The 19,446-nt window shown below is 46.7% G+C and overlaps 1 protein-coding gene across 1 annotated transcript in view; it reads left to right on the top strand.

Moving 5' to 3' along the window:
* LOC139545728 (keratin, type I cytoskeletal 9-like) overlaps positions 1–16,579 on the top strand; it is a 17,728-nt gene extending 1,149 nt beyond the window's left edge. Inside the window, exons 2-9 of the mRNA XM_071353811.1 lie at positions 3,218–3,300; positions 5,436–5,592; positions 5,848–6,009; positions 6,382–6,507; positions 9,612–9,755; positions 11,122–11,272; positions 13,903–15,651; positions 16,302–16,579. Of these exons, the coding sequence (XP_071209912.1) occupies positions 3,218–3,300; positions 5,436–5,592; positions 5,848–6,009; positions 6,382–6,507; positions 9,612–9,755; positions 11,122–11,272; positions 13,903–15,651; positions 16,302–16,342 (2,613 nt within the window). The 3' untranslated portion in view covers positions 16,343–16,579. The remainder of the gene's footprint in view (positions 1–3,217; positions 3,301–5,435; positions 5,593–5,847; positions 6,010–6,381; positions 6,508–9,611; positions 9,756–11,121; positions 11,273–13,902; positions 15,652–16,301) is intronic.
* Positions 16,580–19,446: the final 2,867 nt, after the last annotated feature.

The following is a 19,446-nucleotide window of genomic DNA, read 5'->3' as shown; positions in this document are numbered from 1 at the left end:
CTAAAATAATATCCAGTATTGTAGATGATCTTATCTATATTTGCTATAGTCATATATGTTATTGAGTGCATTATGGGGTATGTTACTGAGTGCATTATGGGGTATGTTATTGAGTACATTATGGTTATTGAGTATATTATGAGGTACTTTATTGAGTACATTATGAGGTATGTTGTTGAGTGCATTATGGGGTATGTTACTGAGTGCATTATGGGGTATGTTACTGAGTGCATTATGGGGTATGTTACTGAGTGCATTATGGGGTATGTTACTGAGTGCATTATGGGGTTTGTTACTGAGTGCATTATGGGGTTTGTTACTGAGTGCATTATGGGGTATGTTGTTGAGTGCATTATGGGGTATGTTACTAAGTGCATTATCGGGTATGTTACTGAGTGCATTATGGGGTATGTTGTTGAGTGCATTATGGGGTATGTTGTTGAGTGCATTATGGGGTATGTTGTTGAGTGCATTATGGGGTATGTTGTTGAGTGCATTATGGGGTATGTTGTTGAGTGCATTATGGGGTATGTTGTTGACTGCATTATGGGGTATGTTGTTGAGTGCATTATGGGGTATGTTGTTGAGTGCATTATGGGGTATGTTGTTGAGTGCATTATGGGGTATGTTACTGAGTGCATTATGGGGTATGTTATTGAGTACATTATGGTTATTGAGTACATTATGAGGTACTTTATTGAGTACATTATGAGGTATGTTACTGAGTGCATTATGGGGTATGTTACTGAGTGCATTATGGGGTATGTTACTGAGTGCATTATGGGGTATGTTACTGAGTGCATTATGGGGTATGTTACTGAGTGCATTATGGGGTTTGTTACTGAGTGCATTATGGGGTTTGTTACTGAGTGCATTATGGGGTTTGTTACTGAGTGCATTATGGGGTTTGTTACTGAGTGCATTATGGGGTTTGTTGTTGACTGCATTATGGGGTATGTTATTGAGTGCATTATCGGGTATGTTACTGAGTGCATTATGGGGTATGTTGTTGAGTGCATTACGGGGTATGTTGTTGAGTGCATTACGGGGTATGTTGTTGAGTGCATTACGGGGTATGTTGTTGAGTGCATTACGGGGTGTGTTGTTGAGTGCATTACGGGGTGTGTTGTTGAGTGCATTATGGGGTATGTTGTTGAGTGCATTATGGGGTATGTTGTTGAGTGCATTATGGGGTATGTTGTTGAGTACATTATGGGGTATGTTGTTGAGTGCATTATGGGGTATGTTGTTGAGTACATTATGGGGTATGTTGTTGAGTGCATTATGGGGTATGTTGTTGAGTGCATTATGGGGTATGTTGTTGAGTGCATTATGGGGTATGTGTAACGGGCCTCCTCCTTCTCTTCATCCGAAGAGGAGTAGCAAGGATTGGACCAACGTGCAGCGGGTTGTGAAGACATAAAGATACTTTATTAACAAGACGAAACTAAACACACGAAGAACACTTGATAATTTTACAAAACAACAAAACGAAGTAGACAGACCTGAACGAGAGAACTTACATAAAACATGAAGAACGCACGAACAGGAACAGACTATTACAAACGAACGCTACAGTCCCGTGTGGTGCACAGACACAGACACGGACGACAATCACCCACAAACAAACAGTGTGAAACAGCCAACCTATATATGGTTCTCAATCAGAGGAAAACGTCAAACACCTGTCTCTGATTGAGAACCATATAAGGCTAATTTCAAGTGACCTAAACAAGAAACACAAAACATATAATGCCCACCCCAACTCACGCCCTGACCAACTAAACACATACAAAAAATAACATAAAACAGGTCAGGAACGTGACAGTATGTTGTTGAGTGCATTATGGGGTATGTTACTGAGTGCATTATGGGGTATGTTACTGAGTGCATTATGGGGTATGTTGTTGAGTGCATTATGGGGTATGTTGTTGAGTGCATTATGGGGTATGTTGTTGAGTGCATTATGGGGTATGTTGTTGAGTGCATTATGGGGTATGTTGTTAAGTGCATTATGGGGTATGTTGTTGAGTGCATTATGGGGTATGTTGTTGAGTGCATTATGGGGTATGTTGTTGAGTGCATTATGGGGTATGTTGTTGAGTGCATTATGGGGTATGTTGTTGAGTACATTATGGGGTATGTTGTTGAGTGCATTATGGGGTATGTTGTTGAGTGCATTATGGGGTATGTGTAACGGGCCTCCTCCTTCTCTTCATCCGAAGAGGAGTAGCAAGGATTGGACCAACGTGCAGCGGGTTGTGAAGACATAAAGATACTTTATTAACAAGACAAAACTAAACACACGAAGAACACTTGATAATTTTACAAAACAACAAAACGAAGTAGACAGACCTGAACGAGAGAACTTACATAAAACATGAAGAACGCACGAACAGGAACAGACTATTACAAACGAACGCTACAGTCCCGTGTGGTGCACAGACACAGACACGGACGACAATCACCCACCAACAAACAGTGTGAAACAGCCAACCTATATATGGTTCTCAATCAGAGGAAAACGTCAAACACCTGTCTCTGATTGAGAACCATATAAGGCTAATTTCAAGTGACCTAAACAAGAAACACAAAACATATAATGCCCACCCCAACTCACACCCTGACCAACTAAACACATACAAAAAATAACATAAAACAGGTCAGGAACGTGACAGTATGTTGTAGAGTGCATTATGGGGTATGTTACTGAGTGCATTATGGGGTATGTTGTTGAGTGCATTATGGGGTATGTTGTTGAGTGCATTATGGGGTATGTTACTGAGTGCATTATGGGGTATGTTGTTGAGTGCATTATGGGGTATGTTGTTGAGTGCATTATGGGGTATGTTGTTGAGTGCATTATGGGGTATGTTGTTGAGTGCATTATGGGGTATGTTGTTGAGTGCATTATGGGGTATGTTGTTGAGTACATTATGGGGTATGTTGTTGAGTGCATTATGGGTATGTTATTGAGTACATCATTTGAATACCTTACTACATGCCCTAAAAACGTATTTGGAAATTATTTCTCAAAAGATGTTATGATATTTTTGAAAAGCATCATCATTTGTGAAATGGCTTGTGGGACACACACACACACACACACACACACACACACACACACACACACACACACACACACACACACACACACACACACACACACACACACACACACACACACACAGTGTCTGACTCCTGTCTCCATCTGCAGCTCATGGCTTTCCTGATACAGAACACTCAGATTGCCGTGGAGATCGACAACGCCAAGCTGACTGCTGACGACTTCAGAGTCAAGTAGGATGGATGGATGAATGGATGGATGGATGGATGGATGAATGATTGGATGGATGGATAAATGGATGGATGAATACTTTAGTGTCCTAGGCAACATTTTGAGTAGATTGTCATGGAAACTTGATTGAATTATTTTCTTCATTAAGGTATCTCATTGATACATAGTGGACATACCCTGAACAGTGAAACAGCTTCTAAGTCCTGGAGGAGAATGTTTCTTTATGCACCAGTCCCACACAGTTGTTACCTATATAATTAATCAACAATATATACACGGCAATATATACACGGCAATATATACACGGCAATATATACACGGCAATATATACACGGCAATATATACACGGCAATATATACACGGCAATATATACACGGCAATATATACACGGCCATATATACACGGCCATATATACACGGCCATATATACACGGCCATATATACACGGCCATATATACACAGCCATATATACACAGCCATATATACACAGCCATATATACACAGCCATATATACACAGCAATATATACACGACCATATATACACGACCATATATACACGACCATATATACACGACCATATATACACGACCATATATACACGACCATATATACACGACCATATATACACAGCCATATATACACAGCCATATATACACAGCCATATATACACAGCCATATATACACAGCCATATATACACAGCCATATATACACAACAATATATACACAGCAATATATACACAGCAATATATACACAACAATATATACACAGCAATATATACACAGCAATATATACACTATGTCTCAATGAAGTAGGTACCAATAAATAAAATAATTCAATAAGCTGTAGTTATAGTCCAAACAACACTATTCATTACTTAATCCTCATCTTCTCCTACAGACCAAGTCTATTGGACAATTAGTCGTCAGGAAATGGCAAGGACGTGAATTAGAAGACACAGCTGTTAGCCTGGTACCAGTCTGTTTGTGCTAACATTCCACTCCTTTTACGCCGTGCCACATTCCAAACAGGCAGTGGCAAGGAGTGGAACGATAGCACGAACAGACAGGTGCCCAGGCTAACAGCTGTGGTTCGGGAGATGAAATGCTCACCGTTATCATAGGCTACTTCTGTAGGGTCTTTGCTTGTAGTTGTAACCCCACTGATTCTCAGATTACAAAATACATTTCTTATAACAAAACCATGGCAGTTATCTAGTTCACCTGACCCGGTGTTGAAATAATAGACCTAGAATGACTCTGTTTCTATGGTTGAAATGCTCACTGTGTGTAGCGTGCAGGCTATGAACTAGTAGTCCTTATCTTGCAGTTATCAGTTATTAGTCCTTATCTTGCCGTTATCAATCAATCACAGTCATTTCTTAAACAACCTCTTAAGGATCCGCCCCTTTTTTCCAATTTTCGCCTAAAATGACATACCCAAATCTAACTGCCTGTAGCTCAGGACCTGAAGCAAGGATCTGCATATTCTTGATAACATTTGAAAGGAAACACTTTGAAGTTTGTGGAGATGTGAAATTAATGTAGGAGAGTATAACACATTAGATCTGGCAAAAGATAATACATCTTTGAAATGCAAGAGGAAGGCCATAATGTATTATTCCAGCCCAGGCGCAATTTTGGCCAGCAGATGGAAGTGCAGTGCATGCGCAACGTTTTAGACTGATCCAATGAACCATTGCATTTCTGTTCAAAATGTTGTATCAAGACTGCCCAAATGTGCCTAATTGGTTTATTAATACATTTTCAAGTTCATAACTGTGCACTCTCCTCAATCAATAGCATGGTATTCTTTCACTGTAATACCTACTGTAAATTGGACAGTGCAGTTAGATTAACAAGAATTTGAGCTTTCTGCCCATATCAGATATGTCTATGTCCTGGGATATGTTTTTGTTACTTACAACTTCATGCTAATCACATTAGCCTACGTTAACTCAACCGTCCCTCGGGGGACCCATCGATCCTGTAGAGTTCAAGCCCTTTTTACATCAGCAGTTGTCACAAAAGGGCTTTACAGATACCCAGCCTAAAACCCCAAAGAGCTAACGGATCTGTCACTCATCTCTCTGGGCCTGTTACTATGGTGTCATCTCTATATTCATTGTATTTCTGCCAGGTGGGAGAATGAGCTGTCTTTGCGCCAGTGTGTGGAGGGGGACATCGGGGGTCTGAGGAACCTGCAGCGGGAGTTTGAGATGAACATCACAGCCATGATGCAGGACCTGCAGGGGTACCAGAACGAACGGGTCTCCATGGCGAAGAGCCACGAAGAGGTGAGGGCACACCTGTCTCTTTTTCTCTCGCTCTCTCTATCTCCGTTTCTCTCTCGGTCTCTCTCTCTCTCTCCCTCTCTGTTTCTCTCTTTGTCCATCTCTCTCTCCCTCTCTGTTTCTCTCTTTGTCCATCTCTCTCTCCCGCTGTGTTTCTCTCTGTCTATCTCTCTCTTCCTCTGTGTTTCCCTCTGTCTATCTCTCTCTTCCTCTGTGTTTCCCTCTCACCCTCTGACCCCTAACATGTGACCTCTCTAGGAGCTGTTGTCCATGCGTGGGGGGATGACGGGCCAGGTGAACGTGGATGTCCAGGCTGCTAAGAGCCAGGACTTGTCTCTGATGCTGGCTGAAGTCAGGTCGGAGTACGAGGCGGCCGTGGAGAAAAACCGCAGACAGGCCGAGGCCTGGTACATGAAACAGGTCTGTTACCACGCCAACGCAGGCACTACCACAGGCCAACATTAAAACATGTATCAGAGGTGCTGTGTGTGTGTGTGTGTGTGTGTGTGTGTGTGTGTGTGTGTGTGTGTGTGTGTGTGTGTGTGTGTGTGTGTGTGTGTGTGTGTGTGTGTGTGTGTGTGTGTGTGTGTGTGTGTGTGTGTGTGTGTGTGTGTGTGTGTGTGTGTGTGTGTGTGTGTGTGTGTGTGTGTGTGTGTGTGTGTGTGTGAGACGTGTGTCTCTCTCTGTGTGTGACATGTCTCTGTGTGTGTGTGTGTGTGTGTGTGTGTGTGTGTGTGTGTGTGTGTGTGTGTGTGTGTGTGTGTGTGTGACGTGTGTCTCTGTGTGTGTCAGGTGGAGATGAAGCAGGCAGAGTCGGCGGTGGTGATGGAGACGACCACAACGACCACGTCGGAGATGACAGAGTTACGGAACCGCTACCAAACCCTACAGATGGAATACCAGGGACTACGTATGGGGGTGGGTTACACACACACACTATACAAACCCTACAGATGGAATACCAGGGACTACGTATGGGGGTGGGTCACACACACACACTATACAAACCCTACAGATGGAATACCAGGGACTACGTATGGGGGTGGGTCACACACACACACTATACAAACCCTACAGATGGAATACCAGGGACTACGTATGGGGGTGGGTCACACACACACACTATACAAACCCTACAGATGGAATACCAGGGACTACGTATGGGGGTGGGTCACACACACACACTATACAAACCCTACAGATGGAATACCAGGGACTACGTATGGGGGTGGGTTACACACACACACTATACAAACCCTACAGATGGAATACCAGGGACTACGTATGGGGGTGGGTTACACACACACACACTATACAAACCCTACAGATGGAATACCAGGGACTACGTATGGGGGTGGGTTACACACACACACTATACAAACCCTACAGATGGAATACCAGGGACTACGTATGGGGGTGGGTTACACACACACACTATACAAACCCTACAGATGGAATACCAGGGACTACGTATGGGGGTGGGTCACACACACACACTATACAAACCCTACAGATGGAATACCAGGGACTACGTATGGGGGTGGGTCACACACACACACTATACAAACCCTACAGATGGAATACCAGGGACTACGTATGGGGGTGGGTCACACACACACACTATACAAACCCTACAGATGGAATACCAGGGACTACGTATGGGGGTGGGTCACACACACACACACTATACAAACCCTACAGATGGAATACCAGGGACTACGTATGGGGGTGGGTCACACACACACACTATACAAACCCTACAGATGGAATACCAGGGACTACGTATGGGGGTGGGTCACACACACACACTATACAAACCCTACAGATGGAATACCAGGGACTACGTATGGGGGTGGGTCACACACACACACACTATACAAACCCTACAGATGGAATACCAGGGACTACGTATGGGGGTGGGTCACACACACACACTATACAAACCCTACAGATGGAATACCAGGGACTACGTATGGGGGTGGGTCACACACACACACTATACAAACCCTACAGATGGAATACCAGGGACTACGTATGGGGGTGGGTTACACACACACACACTATACAAACCCTACAGATGGAATACCAGGGACTACGTATGGGGGTGGGTCACACACACACACTATACAAACCCTACAGATGGAATACCAGGGACTACGTATGGGGGTGGGTTACACACACACACACTATACAAACCCTACAGATGGAATACCAGGGACTACGTATGGGGGTGGGTCACACACACACACTATACAAACCCTACAGATGGAATACCAGGGACTACGTATGGGGGTGGGTCACACACACACACTATACAAACCCTACAGATGGAATACCAGGGACTACGTATGGGGGTGGGTCACACACACACACTATACAAACCCTACAGATGGAATACCAGGGACTACGTATGGGGGTGGGTCACACACACACACTATACAAACCCTACAGATGGAATACCAGGGACTACGTATGGGGGTGGGTCACACACACACACTATACAAACCCTACAGATGGAATACCAGGGACTACGTATGGGGGTGGGTCACACACACACACTATACAAACCCTACAGATGGAATACCAGGGACTACGTATGGGGGTGGGTCACACACACACACTATACAAACCCTACAGATGGAATACCAGGGACTACGTATGGGGGTGGGTCACACACACACACTATACAAACCCTACAGATGGAATACCAGGGACTACGTATGTGGGTGGGTCACACACACACACACTATACAAACCCTACAGATGGAATACCAGGGACTACGTATGGGGGTGGGTCACACACACACACTATACAAACCCTACAGATGGAATACCAGGGACTACGTATGGGGGTGGGTTACACACACACACACTATACAAACCCTACAGATGGAATACCAGGGACTACGTATGGGGGTGGGTCACACACACACACACTATACAAACCCTACAGATGGAATACCAGGGACTACGTATGGGGGTGGGTTACACACACACACTATACAAACCCTACAGATGGAATACCAGGGACTACGCTATGGGGGTGGGTCACGTACACACACACACACTATACAAACCCTACAGATGGAATACCAGGGACTACGTATGGGGGTGGGTGCACACACACACACACTATACAAACCCTACAGATGGAATACCAGGGACTACGTATGGGGGTGGGTTACACACACACACTATACAAACCCTACAGATGGAATACCAGGGACTACGTATGGGGGTGGGTCACACACACACACACACACTATACAAACCCTACAGATGGAATACCAGGGACTACGTATGGGGGTGGGTTACACACACACACTATACAAACCCTACAGATGGAATACCAGGGACTACGTATGGGGGTGGGTCACACACACACACACACACACACACTATACAAACCCTACAGATGGAATACCAGGGACTACGTATGGGGGTGGGTTACACACACACACACACTATACAAACCCTACAGATGGAATACCAGGGACTACGTATGGGGGTGGGTTACACACACACACTATACAAACCCTACAGATGGAATACCAGGGACTATGTATGGGGGTGGGTTACACACACACACTATACAAACCCTACAGATGGAATACCAGGGACTACGTATGGGGGTGGGTCTCACACACACACACACACACACACTATACAAACCCTACAGATGGAATACCAGGGACTACGTATGGGGGTGGGTCACACACACACACACACACACTATACAAACCCTACAGATGGAATACCAGGGACTACGTATGGGGGTGGGTCACACACACACTATACAAACCCTACAGATGGAATACCAGGGACTATGTATGGGGGTGGGTATACAGACCCTACCATGCCCTCTCACTCACTATACTCCCCAAATGTCCCCATTTCCAATCCCTATCATGCTAAATGTGTGTGTGTATTCTCTGTGTGTGTGTGTCTTCCGTGTGTGTGTGTGTGTGTGTTTCCTTCGTGTCTCTCTCTCTGTGTTTGTCCCCCACCCTGCCCTCCTCCAGATGGCGAACCTAGAGGCCAGGCTGTTGGAGGTTCAGTTCCAGTTCCAGCAACGTCTGTCTGGGTATAGTGGCAAGGTGATGGGCCTGGAGGGAGAACTGGTCTCCATAAGGGCCAGCACCACTGAGCAGAGCCAGGACTACCAGGTACAGTCACCATACCTCTATACTGAATCACTCACAAACACTGATTAGGGATTCAATCCAAGGCGCGTTACAGAGGAGCGTTACAGAGCAGCGTTACAGAGCAGCGTTACAGAGCAGTGTTACAGAGCAGCGTTACAGAGCAGCGTTACAGAGCAGCGTTACAGAGGAGCGTTACAGAGGAGCGTTACAGAGGAGCGTTACAGAGGAGCGTTACAGAGCAGCGTTACAGAGCAGCGTTACAGAGCAGCGTTACAGAGGAGCGTTACAGAGGAGCGTTACAGAGCAGCGTTACAGAGGAGCGTTACAGAGCAGCGTTACAGAGCAGCGTTACAGAGCAGCGTTACAGAGGAGCGTTACAGAGGAGCGTTACAGAGGAGCGTTACAGAGCAGCGTTACAGAGCAGCTCATGTAACAGTATAGCTTTACGTCCGTCCCCTCGCCCCGACCCGGGCGCGAACCAGGGACCCTCTGCACACATCAACAACAGTCACCCACGAAGCATCGTTACCCCTCTGCAAGTGGAACCACTACTTCAAGGTCTCAGAGCAAGTGACGTCACCGATTTAAAGGCTATTAGCGCGCACCACCGCTAACTAGCTAGCCATTTCACATCCGTTACACTCACCCCCCTTTCGAACTCCTCCTTTTTCCGCAGCAACCAGTGATCCGGGTCAACAGTATCAATGTAACAGTATAACTTTAGTCCGTCCCCTCGCCCCGACCCGGGCGCGAACCAGGAACCCTCTGCACACCTCAACAACAGTCACCCACGAAGCATCGTTACCCATCGCTCCACAAAAGCCGCGGCACTTGCAGAGCAAGGGGAACCACTACTTCAAGGTCTCAGAGCAAGTGACGTCACCGATTGAAAGGCTATTAGCGCGCACCACCGCTAACTAGCTAGCCATTTCACATCCGTTACACTCACAATACGTAATTTCTCCAGCATGGATACCGCATTCATGGTAAGCGCTGCGAATGCCGGCTCAATCATAAATGACCTCTCCACTTCTCTCCCTCACTCCCTCTCTACCCCTCCCCCCTCTCTCCCCTCCTCTCTCTCTACCACCCTCTCTCCCTCCCCTCTCTCTCTACCACCCTCTCTCTCTACCCCCTCTCTCTTTACCACCCTCTCTCCCCCCTCTCTCTCTATCACCCTCTCTCTCTACCACCCTCTCTCTCTACCACCCTCTCTCCCTACCACCCTCTCTCCCTCTTCTCGCTCTACCCCCTCTCTCTTTACCACCCTCTCTCCCCCCTCTCTCTACCACCCTCTCTACCTCCTCTCCCCCTCTGTCTTTCTCTTTCTCTCTCTACCTCCCCCTCTCTTGCTCTCTACCTCCCCCTCTCTCACTCGCTCTCCCAGATCCTTCTGAACATCAAGAGTCGTCTAGAGATGGAGATCCAGCAGTATAAACATCTGCTGGAGGGAGCCGGGCTGGGAGGGGGCATGGTCTCTGGAGGGGTTGACCTGGGAGGGGGCACGGTGGTCTCTGGAGGGGCCGGGAGGTCGGCAGGTAAAACTTGTTAGTTAGGATCTCTCTCAGTCCATGCATGAAAGGATGATCTTTCAAGAGTCTGTAAAATACTAAAATACACAAAGAAAACATTTACAAAGTTATGGAATCACAGCTCTTATCAAGTATTGAGTACCACAGTATGAGTCATAAAATCCAGAAATAGTTCCAATTGTTTTTTCACCATTCATTTTTCCATCTGGGGTTTTGGAACTACTTTTATTCAAGGTCTGTGTCTGGTGTAGGCTTACACTGGCGTGACGTGTTGATAACCTGGTCTGTGTCTGGTGTAGGCTTACACTGGCGTGACGTGTTGATAACCTGGTCTGTGTCTGGTGTAGGCTTACACTGGCGTGACGTGTTGATAACCTGGTCTGTGTCTGGTGTAGGCTTACACTGGCGTGATGTGTTGATAACCTGGTCTGTGTCTGGTGTAGGCTTACACTGGCGTGACGTGTTGATAACCTGGTCTGTGTCTGGTGTAGGCTTACACTGGCGTGACGTGTTGATAACCTGGTCTGTGTCTGGTGTAGGCTTACACTGGCGTGACGTGTTGATAACCTGGTCTGTGTCTGGTGTAGGCTTACACTGGCGTGACGTGTTGATAACCTGGTCTGTGTCTGGTGTAGGCTTACACTGGCGTGACGTGTTGATAACCTGGTCTGTGTCTGGTGTAGGCTTACACTGGCGTGACGTGTTGATAACCTGGTCTGTGTCTGGTGTAGGCTTAAACTGGCGTGAAGTTTTGATAAACGCGCAAATCTCTCCCGCCGGACAAGGTAACTTTTGTCAACAGTTAGCATGTCAAATTTTTTGAGTCAATTTTGGCGAATATATTGGTAAAACTCACACTGTCCGAGAGAATGACACGGCTGTCAAAATATCACTCCAAGGTACAGTGCATTCGGAAAGTATTCAGACCCCTTGACTTTTTTCCTGATTTTATTACGTTACAGCCTAATTCTTAAAATTGATTAAATCGTTTTTTTCCCCTCATCAATATACATAAAATACCCCATAATGACAATTATTGTAGCAAAAAAATACAAAATATAAAACGGAAACATCACATTTACATAAGTATTCAGACCCTTTACTCAGTACTTTGTTGAAGCACATTTGGCAGAGATTACAGCCTAGAGTCTTCCTGGGTATGACGCTACAAGCGTGGCACACCTGTATTTGGGGAGTTTCTCCCATGGGAAGCGTCGCTGCACAGCTATTTTCAGGTCTCTACAGAGATGTTCTATCGGGTTCAAGTCCGGGCTCTGGCTGGGCCACTCAAGGACATTCAGAGACTTGTCCCAAAGCCACTCCTGTGTTGTCTTGGCTCTCGGCTGTGTGCTAAGGGTCGTTGCTTAGGGTACTGAGTGCTCTGGAGCAGGTTTTCATCAAGGGTCTCTCTGTACTTTGCTCTGTTCATCTTTCCCTCGATCCTGACTAGTCTCCCAGTCCCTGTCGCTGAAAAACATCCCCACAGCATGATGCTGCCACCACCATGCTTCACCGTAGGGATGGTGCCAGGTTTCCTCCAGACGTGACGCTTGGCATTCAGGCCAAAGAGTTCAATCTTGGTTTCATCCGACCAGAGAATCTTGTTTGTCATGTTTAGTTGCCTCTTGGAAAAATCCAGACGGGCTGTCATATGACTTTTACTAAGGAGTGGCTTCCGTCTGGCCACTCCATCATAAAGGCCTGATTGGTGGAGTGGGCCACTCCATCATAAAGGCCTGATTGGTGTAGTGCTGCAGAGATGGTTGTCCTTCTGGAAGGTTCTCCACAGAGGAACTCTAGAGCTTTGTCAGAGTGACGATCAGGTTCTTGGTCACCTCCCTGACCAAGGCCCTTCTCCCCCGATTGCTCAGTTTGGCCAGGCGGCCAGCTCTAGGAAGAGTCTTAGTGGTTCCAAACTTCTTCCATTTAAGAATGATGGAGGCCACTGTGTTCTTGGGGACCTTCAATGCTGTAGAAATGTTTTGGTACCATTCCCCAAGATCTGTGCCTCGACACAATCTTGTCTCGGAGCTCTACGGACAATTCCTTCGACCTCATGGCTTGGTTTTTGCTCTGACAGGCACTGTCAATTGTGGGACCTTATATAGACAAGTGTGTGCCTTTCCCAATCAATTGAATTTACCACAGGTGGACTCCAATCAAGTTGTAGAAAGATCTCAAGGATGATCAATGGAAACAGGATGCACCTGAACTCCATTTTGAGTCTCATAGCAAAGGGTCTGAATACTTATGTAAATAAGGTATTTCTGTTTTTTTATTTTTAATACATTTGCAAAAATGTCTAAACCTGTTTTCGCTTTGTCATTACGGGGTATTGGGTGTAGATTGAGGAAAAACATTTATTTAATAACTTTTAGAACAAGGCTGTAAAGTAACAAAATGTGGAAAAAAGGAAGGGGTCTGAATACTTTCCAAATGCACAGCAGAACTACACCAAACACACACTTCATTTGAAGTGTTTTGTAAAATTCACAACGTGAAATATTAATGTCATGAAAAATCATTGGAACCATTTGTGTGTTTTTATGGGTAATATGACGCGTCCACTAGGGCGGACTATTGCTTCATATGTAAATGTTTTAAAATTCTTATTAACACGTTTTCTATGTACTCAGGTAAGGCTGTTGTGACCAGGACCACTGTGTTGGAGGTGAAATCCTCGGCAGGAGGAGTGGGGACGGGAGGAAGTTCCATGTTGATGCATTCCACTAGCTCTACCTCCAGCAGTTCTGGGGGCGGGGCAGCCATGATGTCATCAGGAGGCGCCGGGATGGTGTCCGGCGGGGGACCAGCCATGATGTCATCAGGAGGCGCCGGGATGGTGTCCGGCGGTGGATCAGCCACAGCGCCATCAGGAGGCGGCACGGCAAAATCAGGAGGAGGCACGGCGCCGTCAGGAGGAGGCACGGCGCCGTCAGGAGGAGGCACGGCGCCGTCAGGAGGAGGCACGGCGCCGTCAGGAGGAGGCACGGCGCCGTCAGGAGGAGGCACGGCGCCGTCAGGAGGCGGCACGGCGCCGTCAGGAGGCGGCACGGCGCCGTCAGCAGGAGGCACGGCGCCGTCAGCAGGAGGCACGGCGCCATCAGCTGGCGTCACGGCGCCATCAGCAGGAGGCACGGGGCCATCAGCAGGAGGCGTCACGGCGCCATCAGCAGGAGGCACGGCGCCATCAGCAGGCGTCACGGCGCCATCAGCAGGAGGCACTGCGCCATCAGCAGGCGTCACGGCGCCATCAGCAGGCGTCACGGCGCCATCAACAGGAGGCACGGCGCCATCAGCAGGCGTCACGGCGCCATCAGCAGGCGTCACGGCGCCATCAGCAGGCGTCACGGCGCCATCAGCAGGCGTCACGACGCCATCAGCAAGCGTCACGGCGCCATCAACAGGCGTCACGGCGCCATCAGCAGGAGGCACGGCGCCATCAGCAGGAGGCACGGCGCCATCAGCAGGAGGCACGGCGCCATCAGCAGGCGTCACGGCGCCATCAGCAGGCGTCACGGCGCCATCAGCAGGCGTCACGGCGCCATCAGCAGGCGTCACGGCGCCATCAGCAGGAGGCACGGCGCCATCAGCAGGCGTCACGGCGCCATCAGCAGGCGTCACGGCGCCATCAACAGGCGTCACGGCGCCATCAGCAGGAGGCACGGCGCCATCAGCAGGAGGCACGGCGCCATCAGCAGGCGTCACGGCGCCATCAGCAGGCGTCACGGCGCCATCAACAGGCGTCACGGCGCCATCAACAGGCGTCACGGCGCCATCAGCAGCCGGCACTGCGCCATCAGCAGGTGTCACGGCGCCATCAGCTGCCGTTACGGCGCCATCAACAGGAGGCACGGCGCCATCAACAGGCGTCACGGCGCCATCAGCAGGAGGCACGGCGCCATCAGCTGCCGGCACGGCGCCATCAGCTGCCGGCACGGCGCCATCAGCTGCCGGCACGGCGCCATCAGCTGCCGGCACGGCGCCATCAGCTGCCGGCACGGCGCCATCAGCTGCCGGCACGGCGCCATCAGCAGGCGTCACGGCGCCATCAGGAGGCGTCACGGCGCCATCAGCAGGCGTCACGGCGCCATCAGGAGGCGTCACGGCCCCATCAGCAGGCGTCACGGCGCCATCAGGAGGCGTCACGGCGCCATCAGCAGCCGGCACGGCGCCATCAGGAGGAGGTGTGATGGTGTCTGGTGGGGGAACAGCCATGATGTCATCAGGAGGCGTCGCGATACTTTCCGGCGGGGGACCAGCCACTGTGTCATCAGGAGGTGGCACTCTGTCCGGCGGAGGTTCTATGATGACGTCATCGGCCGGGGGCATGACCGTGTCCGGTAGCAACTCGTCTTCCACCAGCGTGTCGACCACCATGGAAGGTGAGCATAGAGAAATAATAACTAGACCAGCTCCTCCATGGAAGGTGAGGATAGAGATATAATAACTAGACCAGCTCCACCATGGAAGGTGAGGATAGAGATATAATAACTAGACCAGCTCCACCATGGAAGGTGAGCATAGAGATATAATAACTAGACCAGCTCCACCATGGAAGGTAAGCATAGAGATATAATAACTAGACCAGCTCCACCATGGAAGGTGAGCATAGAGATAAAATAACTAGACCAGCTCCACCATGGAAGGCGAAGATAGAGATATAATAACTAGACAAGCTCCACCATGGAAGATGAGCATAGAGATATAATAAATAGACCAGCTCCACCATGGAAGGTGAGCATAGACATATAATAACTAGACCAGCTCCACCATGGAAGGTGAGCATAGACATATAATAACTAGACCAGCTCCACCATGGAAGGTGAGCATAGAGATATAATAACTAGACCAGCTCCACCATGGAAGGTGAGGAGAGAGATATAATAAATAGACCAGCTCCACCATGGAAGGTGAGCATAGACATATAATAACTAGACCAGCTCCACCACAGGTGATGTTAGAAGATATTACAACATTGAAAAAAAGATTTTGATACTCAATGTCTCTCTCTCCGTCTCTCTCTCTCTTCCAGGTAAAGTCTCTACTGGTGATATTACCATAGTTCCCATGTAGTGATTCCCTTCTCTGATCCACGTGACAACACTCTCCAGGACCACGGACCCCCCCCCCGTGACCTGAACATCACGACGTGTAGCCTCTCTCTCTACTACTAACACACAGCTCACCTGGCAGAACACACACAGTCCACATTCTGACCTGAACGTCATGATGTGTAGCCTCTCTCTCTACTGTTTTATTTAAATTACATTTGACGTTTTGATTTACAATAAAAACCTGACCCTACAATGAGATGGTGTTTTTCTCTGTGTTTTACTGAATGTTTCATTGTTTAAGATGATGCTGCATTGATCGTGTGTTAAATCAAAGGATTAGGATCTATGATACATGTCTTTTAGATTTGAAGGAATGGAATTCACTGGGCAGGGGAACCTGATCCTAGATCCGCACTCTGACACTCTTCGTGAATAACAGGGCCCAGGAGACGAGACCTAATCTGGGGCCGAGAAACCCGTTTTCGTGGGCTGTTTTCACAGATTAGATGAATCCAGGAATAGTGACGTAATCTGGGGCCTAGAAACTCGTTTTTGTGGGCTGTTTTTATAGATTTGATGAATCCAGGAGTAGAGGCGTAATCTGTGGCCGAGAAACTAGTTTTTGTGGGCTGTTTTCACAGATTAGATGAATCCAGGAGTAGAGGCGTAATCTGGCGCCTAGAAACAAATTGTGGACTGTTTTCACAGATTAGATGAATCCTGGAGTAGAGGCGTAATCTGGCGCCTGGAAACAAGTTGTGGACTGTTTTCACAGATTAGATGAATCCAGGAGTAGAGGCGTAATCTGGCGCCTAGAAACAAATTGTGGACTGTTTTCACAGATTAGATGAATCCTGGAGTAGAGGCGTAATCTGGCGCCTGGAAACAAGTTGTGGACTGTTTTCACAGATTAGATGAATCCAGGAGTAGAGGCGTAATCTGGGGCCTAGAAACTAGTTTTCGTAGGCTGTTTTCACAGATGAGATGAATCCAGGTTTAATCGAGTCAAAATGTGATTGAATGAACATCAATTGACCTCAGACTATATGCTCCCTCCTGATCTTATAATTAACCTTTATTTAACCTTTATTTAACCTTTATTTAACTAGGCAAGTCAGTTAAGAACAAATTCTTATTTACAATGACGGCCTACCCCGGCCAAACCCGGATGACGCTGGGCCAGTTGTGCGCCGCCCTACGGGACTCCCAATCACGGCCGGATGTGATGCAGCCTGGATCTGTGACTCTACATTTATAAACTGGTGTTCCAGACACAGATTAAACCTAACCTTCCAGATGAAACCTAACCTTCCAGATTAAACCTAACCTTCCAGATTAAACCTAGTCCTGGAAGAAACACCAATCTCCATTTAAAGGGTGTTGAAGCCAAATAAATGTATGAACTCTGGTTTAGTCCAAATCCACACAGTAGTAATCCTATGACTCAGTATGTTTGTGGTTTAGTGAAGTCCAAATCCACACAGTAGTAATTCTATGACTCAGTATGTTTGTGGTTTAGTGAAGTCCAAATCCACACAGTAGTAATCCTATGACTCAGTATGTTTGTGGTTTAGTGAAGTCCAAATCCACACAGTAGTAATTCTATGACTCAGTATGTTTGTGGTTTAGTGAAGTCCAAATCCACACAGTAATAATCCTATGACTCAGTATGTTTGTGGTTTAGTGAAGTCCAAATCCACACAGTAGTAATCCTATGACTCAGTATGTTTGTGGTTTAGTGAAGTCCAAATCCACACAGTAGTAATTCTATGACTCCTCAGTATGTTTGTGGTTTAGTGAAGTCCAAATCCACACAGTAGTAATTCTATGACTCCTCAGTATGTTTGTGGTTTAGTGAAGTCCAAATCCACACAGTAATAATCCTATGACTCAGTATGTTTGTGGTTTAGTGAAGTCCAAATCCACACAGTAATAATTCTATGACTCAGTATGTTTGTGGTTTAGTGAAGTCCAAATCCACACAGTAATAATCCTATGACTCAGTATGTTTGTGGTTTAGTGAAGTCCAAATCCACACAGTAATAATCCTATGACTCAGTATGTTTGTGGTTTAGTGAAGTCCAAATCCACACAGTAATAATCCTATGACTCAGTATGTTTGTGGTTTAGTGAAGTCCAAATCCACACAGTAGTAATTCTATGACTCAGTATGTTTGTGGTTTAGTGAAGTCCAAATCCACACAGTAGTAATTCTATGACTCAGTATATTTGTGGTTTAGTGAAGTCCAAATCCACACAGTAGTAATTCTATGACTCAGTATGTTTGTGGTTTAGTGAAGTACAAATCCACACAGTAATAATCCTATGACTCAGTATGTTTGTGGTTTAGTGAAGTCCAAATCCACACAGTAATAATCCTATGACTCAGTATGTTTGTGGTTTAGTGAAGTCCAAATCCACACAGTAGTAATTCTATGACTCCTCAGTATGTTTGTGGTTTAGTGAAGTCCAAATCCACACAGTAATAATCCTATGACTCCTCAGTATGTTTGTGGTTTAGTGAAGTCCAAATCCACACAGTAGTAATTCTATGACTCAGTATGTTTGTGGTTTAGTGAAGTCCAAATCCACACGGTAGTAATTCTATGACTCCTCAGTATGTTTGTGGTTTAGTGAAGTCCAAATCCACACAGTAATAATCCTATGACTCAGTATGTTTGTGGTTTAGTGAAGTCCAAATCCACACAGTAGTAATTCTATGACTCCTCAGTATGTTTGTGGTTTAGTGAAGTCCAAATCCACACAGTAATAATCCTATGACTCAGTATGTTTGTGGTTTAGTGAAGTCCAAATTCACACAGTAGTAATTCTATGACTCAGTATGTTTGTGGTTTAGTGAAGTCCAAATCCACACAGTAGTAATTCTATGACTCCTCAGTATGTTTGTGGTTTAGTGAAGTCCAAATCCACACAGTAATAATCCTATGACTCAGTATGTTTGTGGTTTAGTGAAGTCCAAATCCACACAGTAGTAATTCTATGACTCAGTATGTTTGTGGTTTAGTGAAGTCCAAATCCACACAGTAATAATTCTATGACTCAGTATGTTTGTGGTTTAGTGAAGTCCAAATCCACACAGTAGTAATTCTATGACTCAGTATG

The sequence above is a fragment of the Salvelinus alpinus genome, chromosome 2, assembly GCF_045679555.1.
Source record: "Salvelinus alpinus chromosome 2, SLU_Salpinus.1, whole genome shotgun sequence".
Classification (NCBI taxonomy): Eukaryota; Metazoa; Chordata; class Actinopteri; order Salmoniformes; family Salmonidae; genus Salvelinus; species Salvelinus alpinus.
The sequence above is the reverse complement of the archived record's forward strand: the minus strand, read 5'-3'. Positions and strand labels throughout refer to the sequence as shown.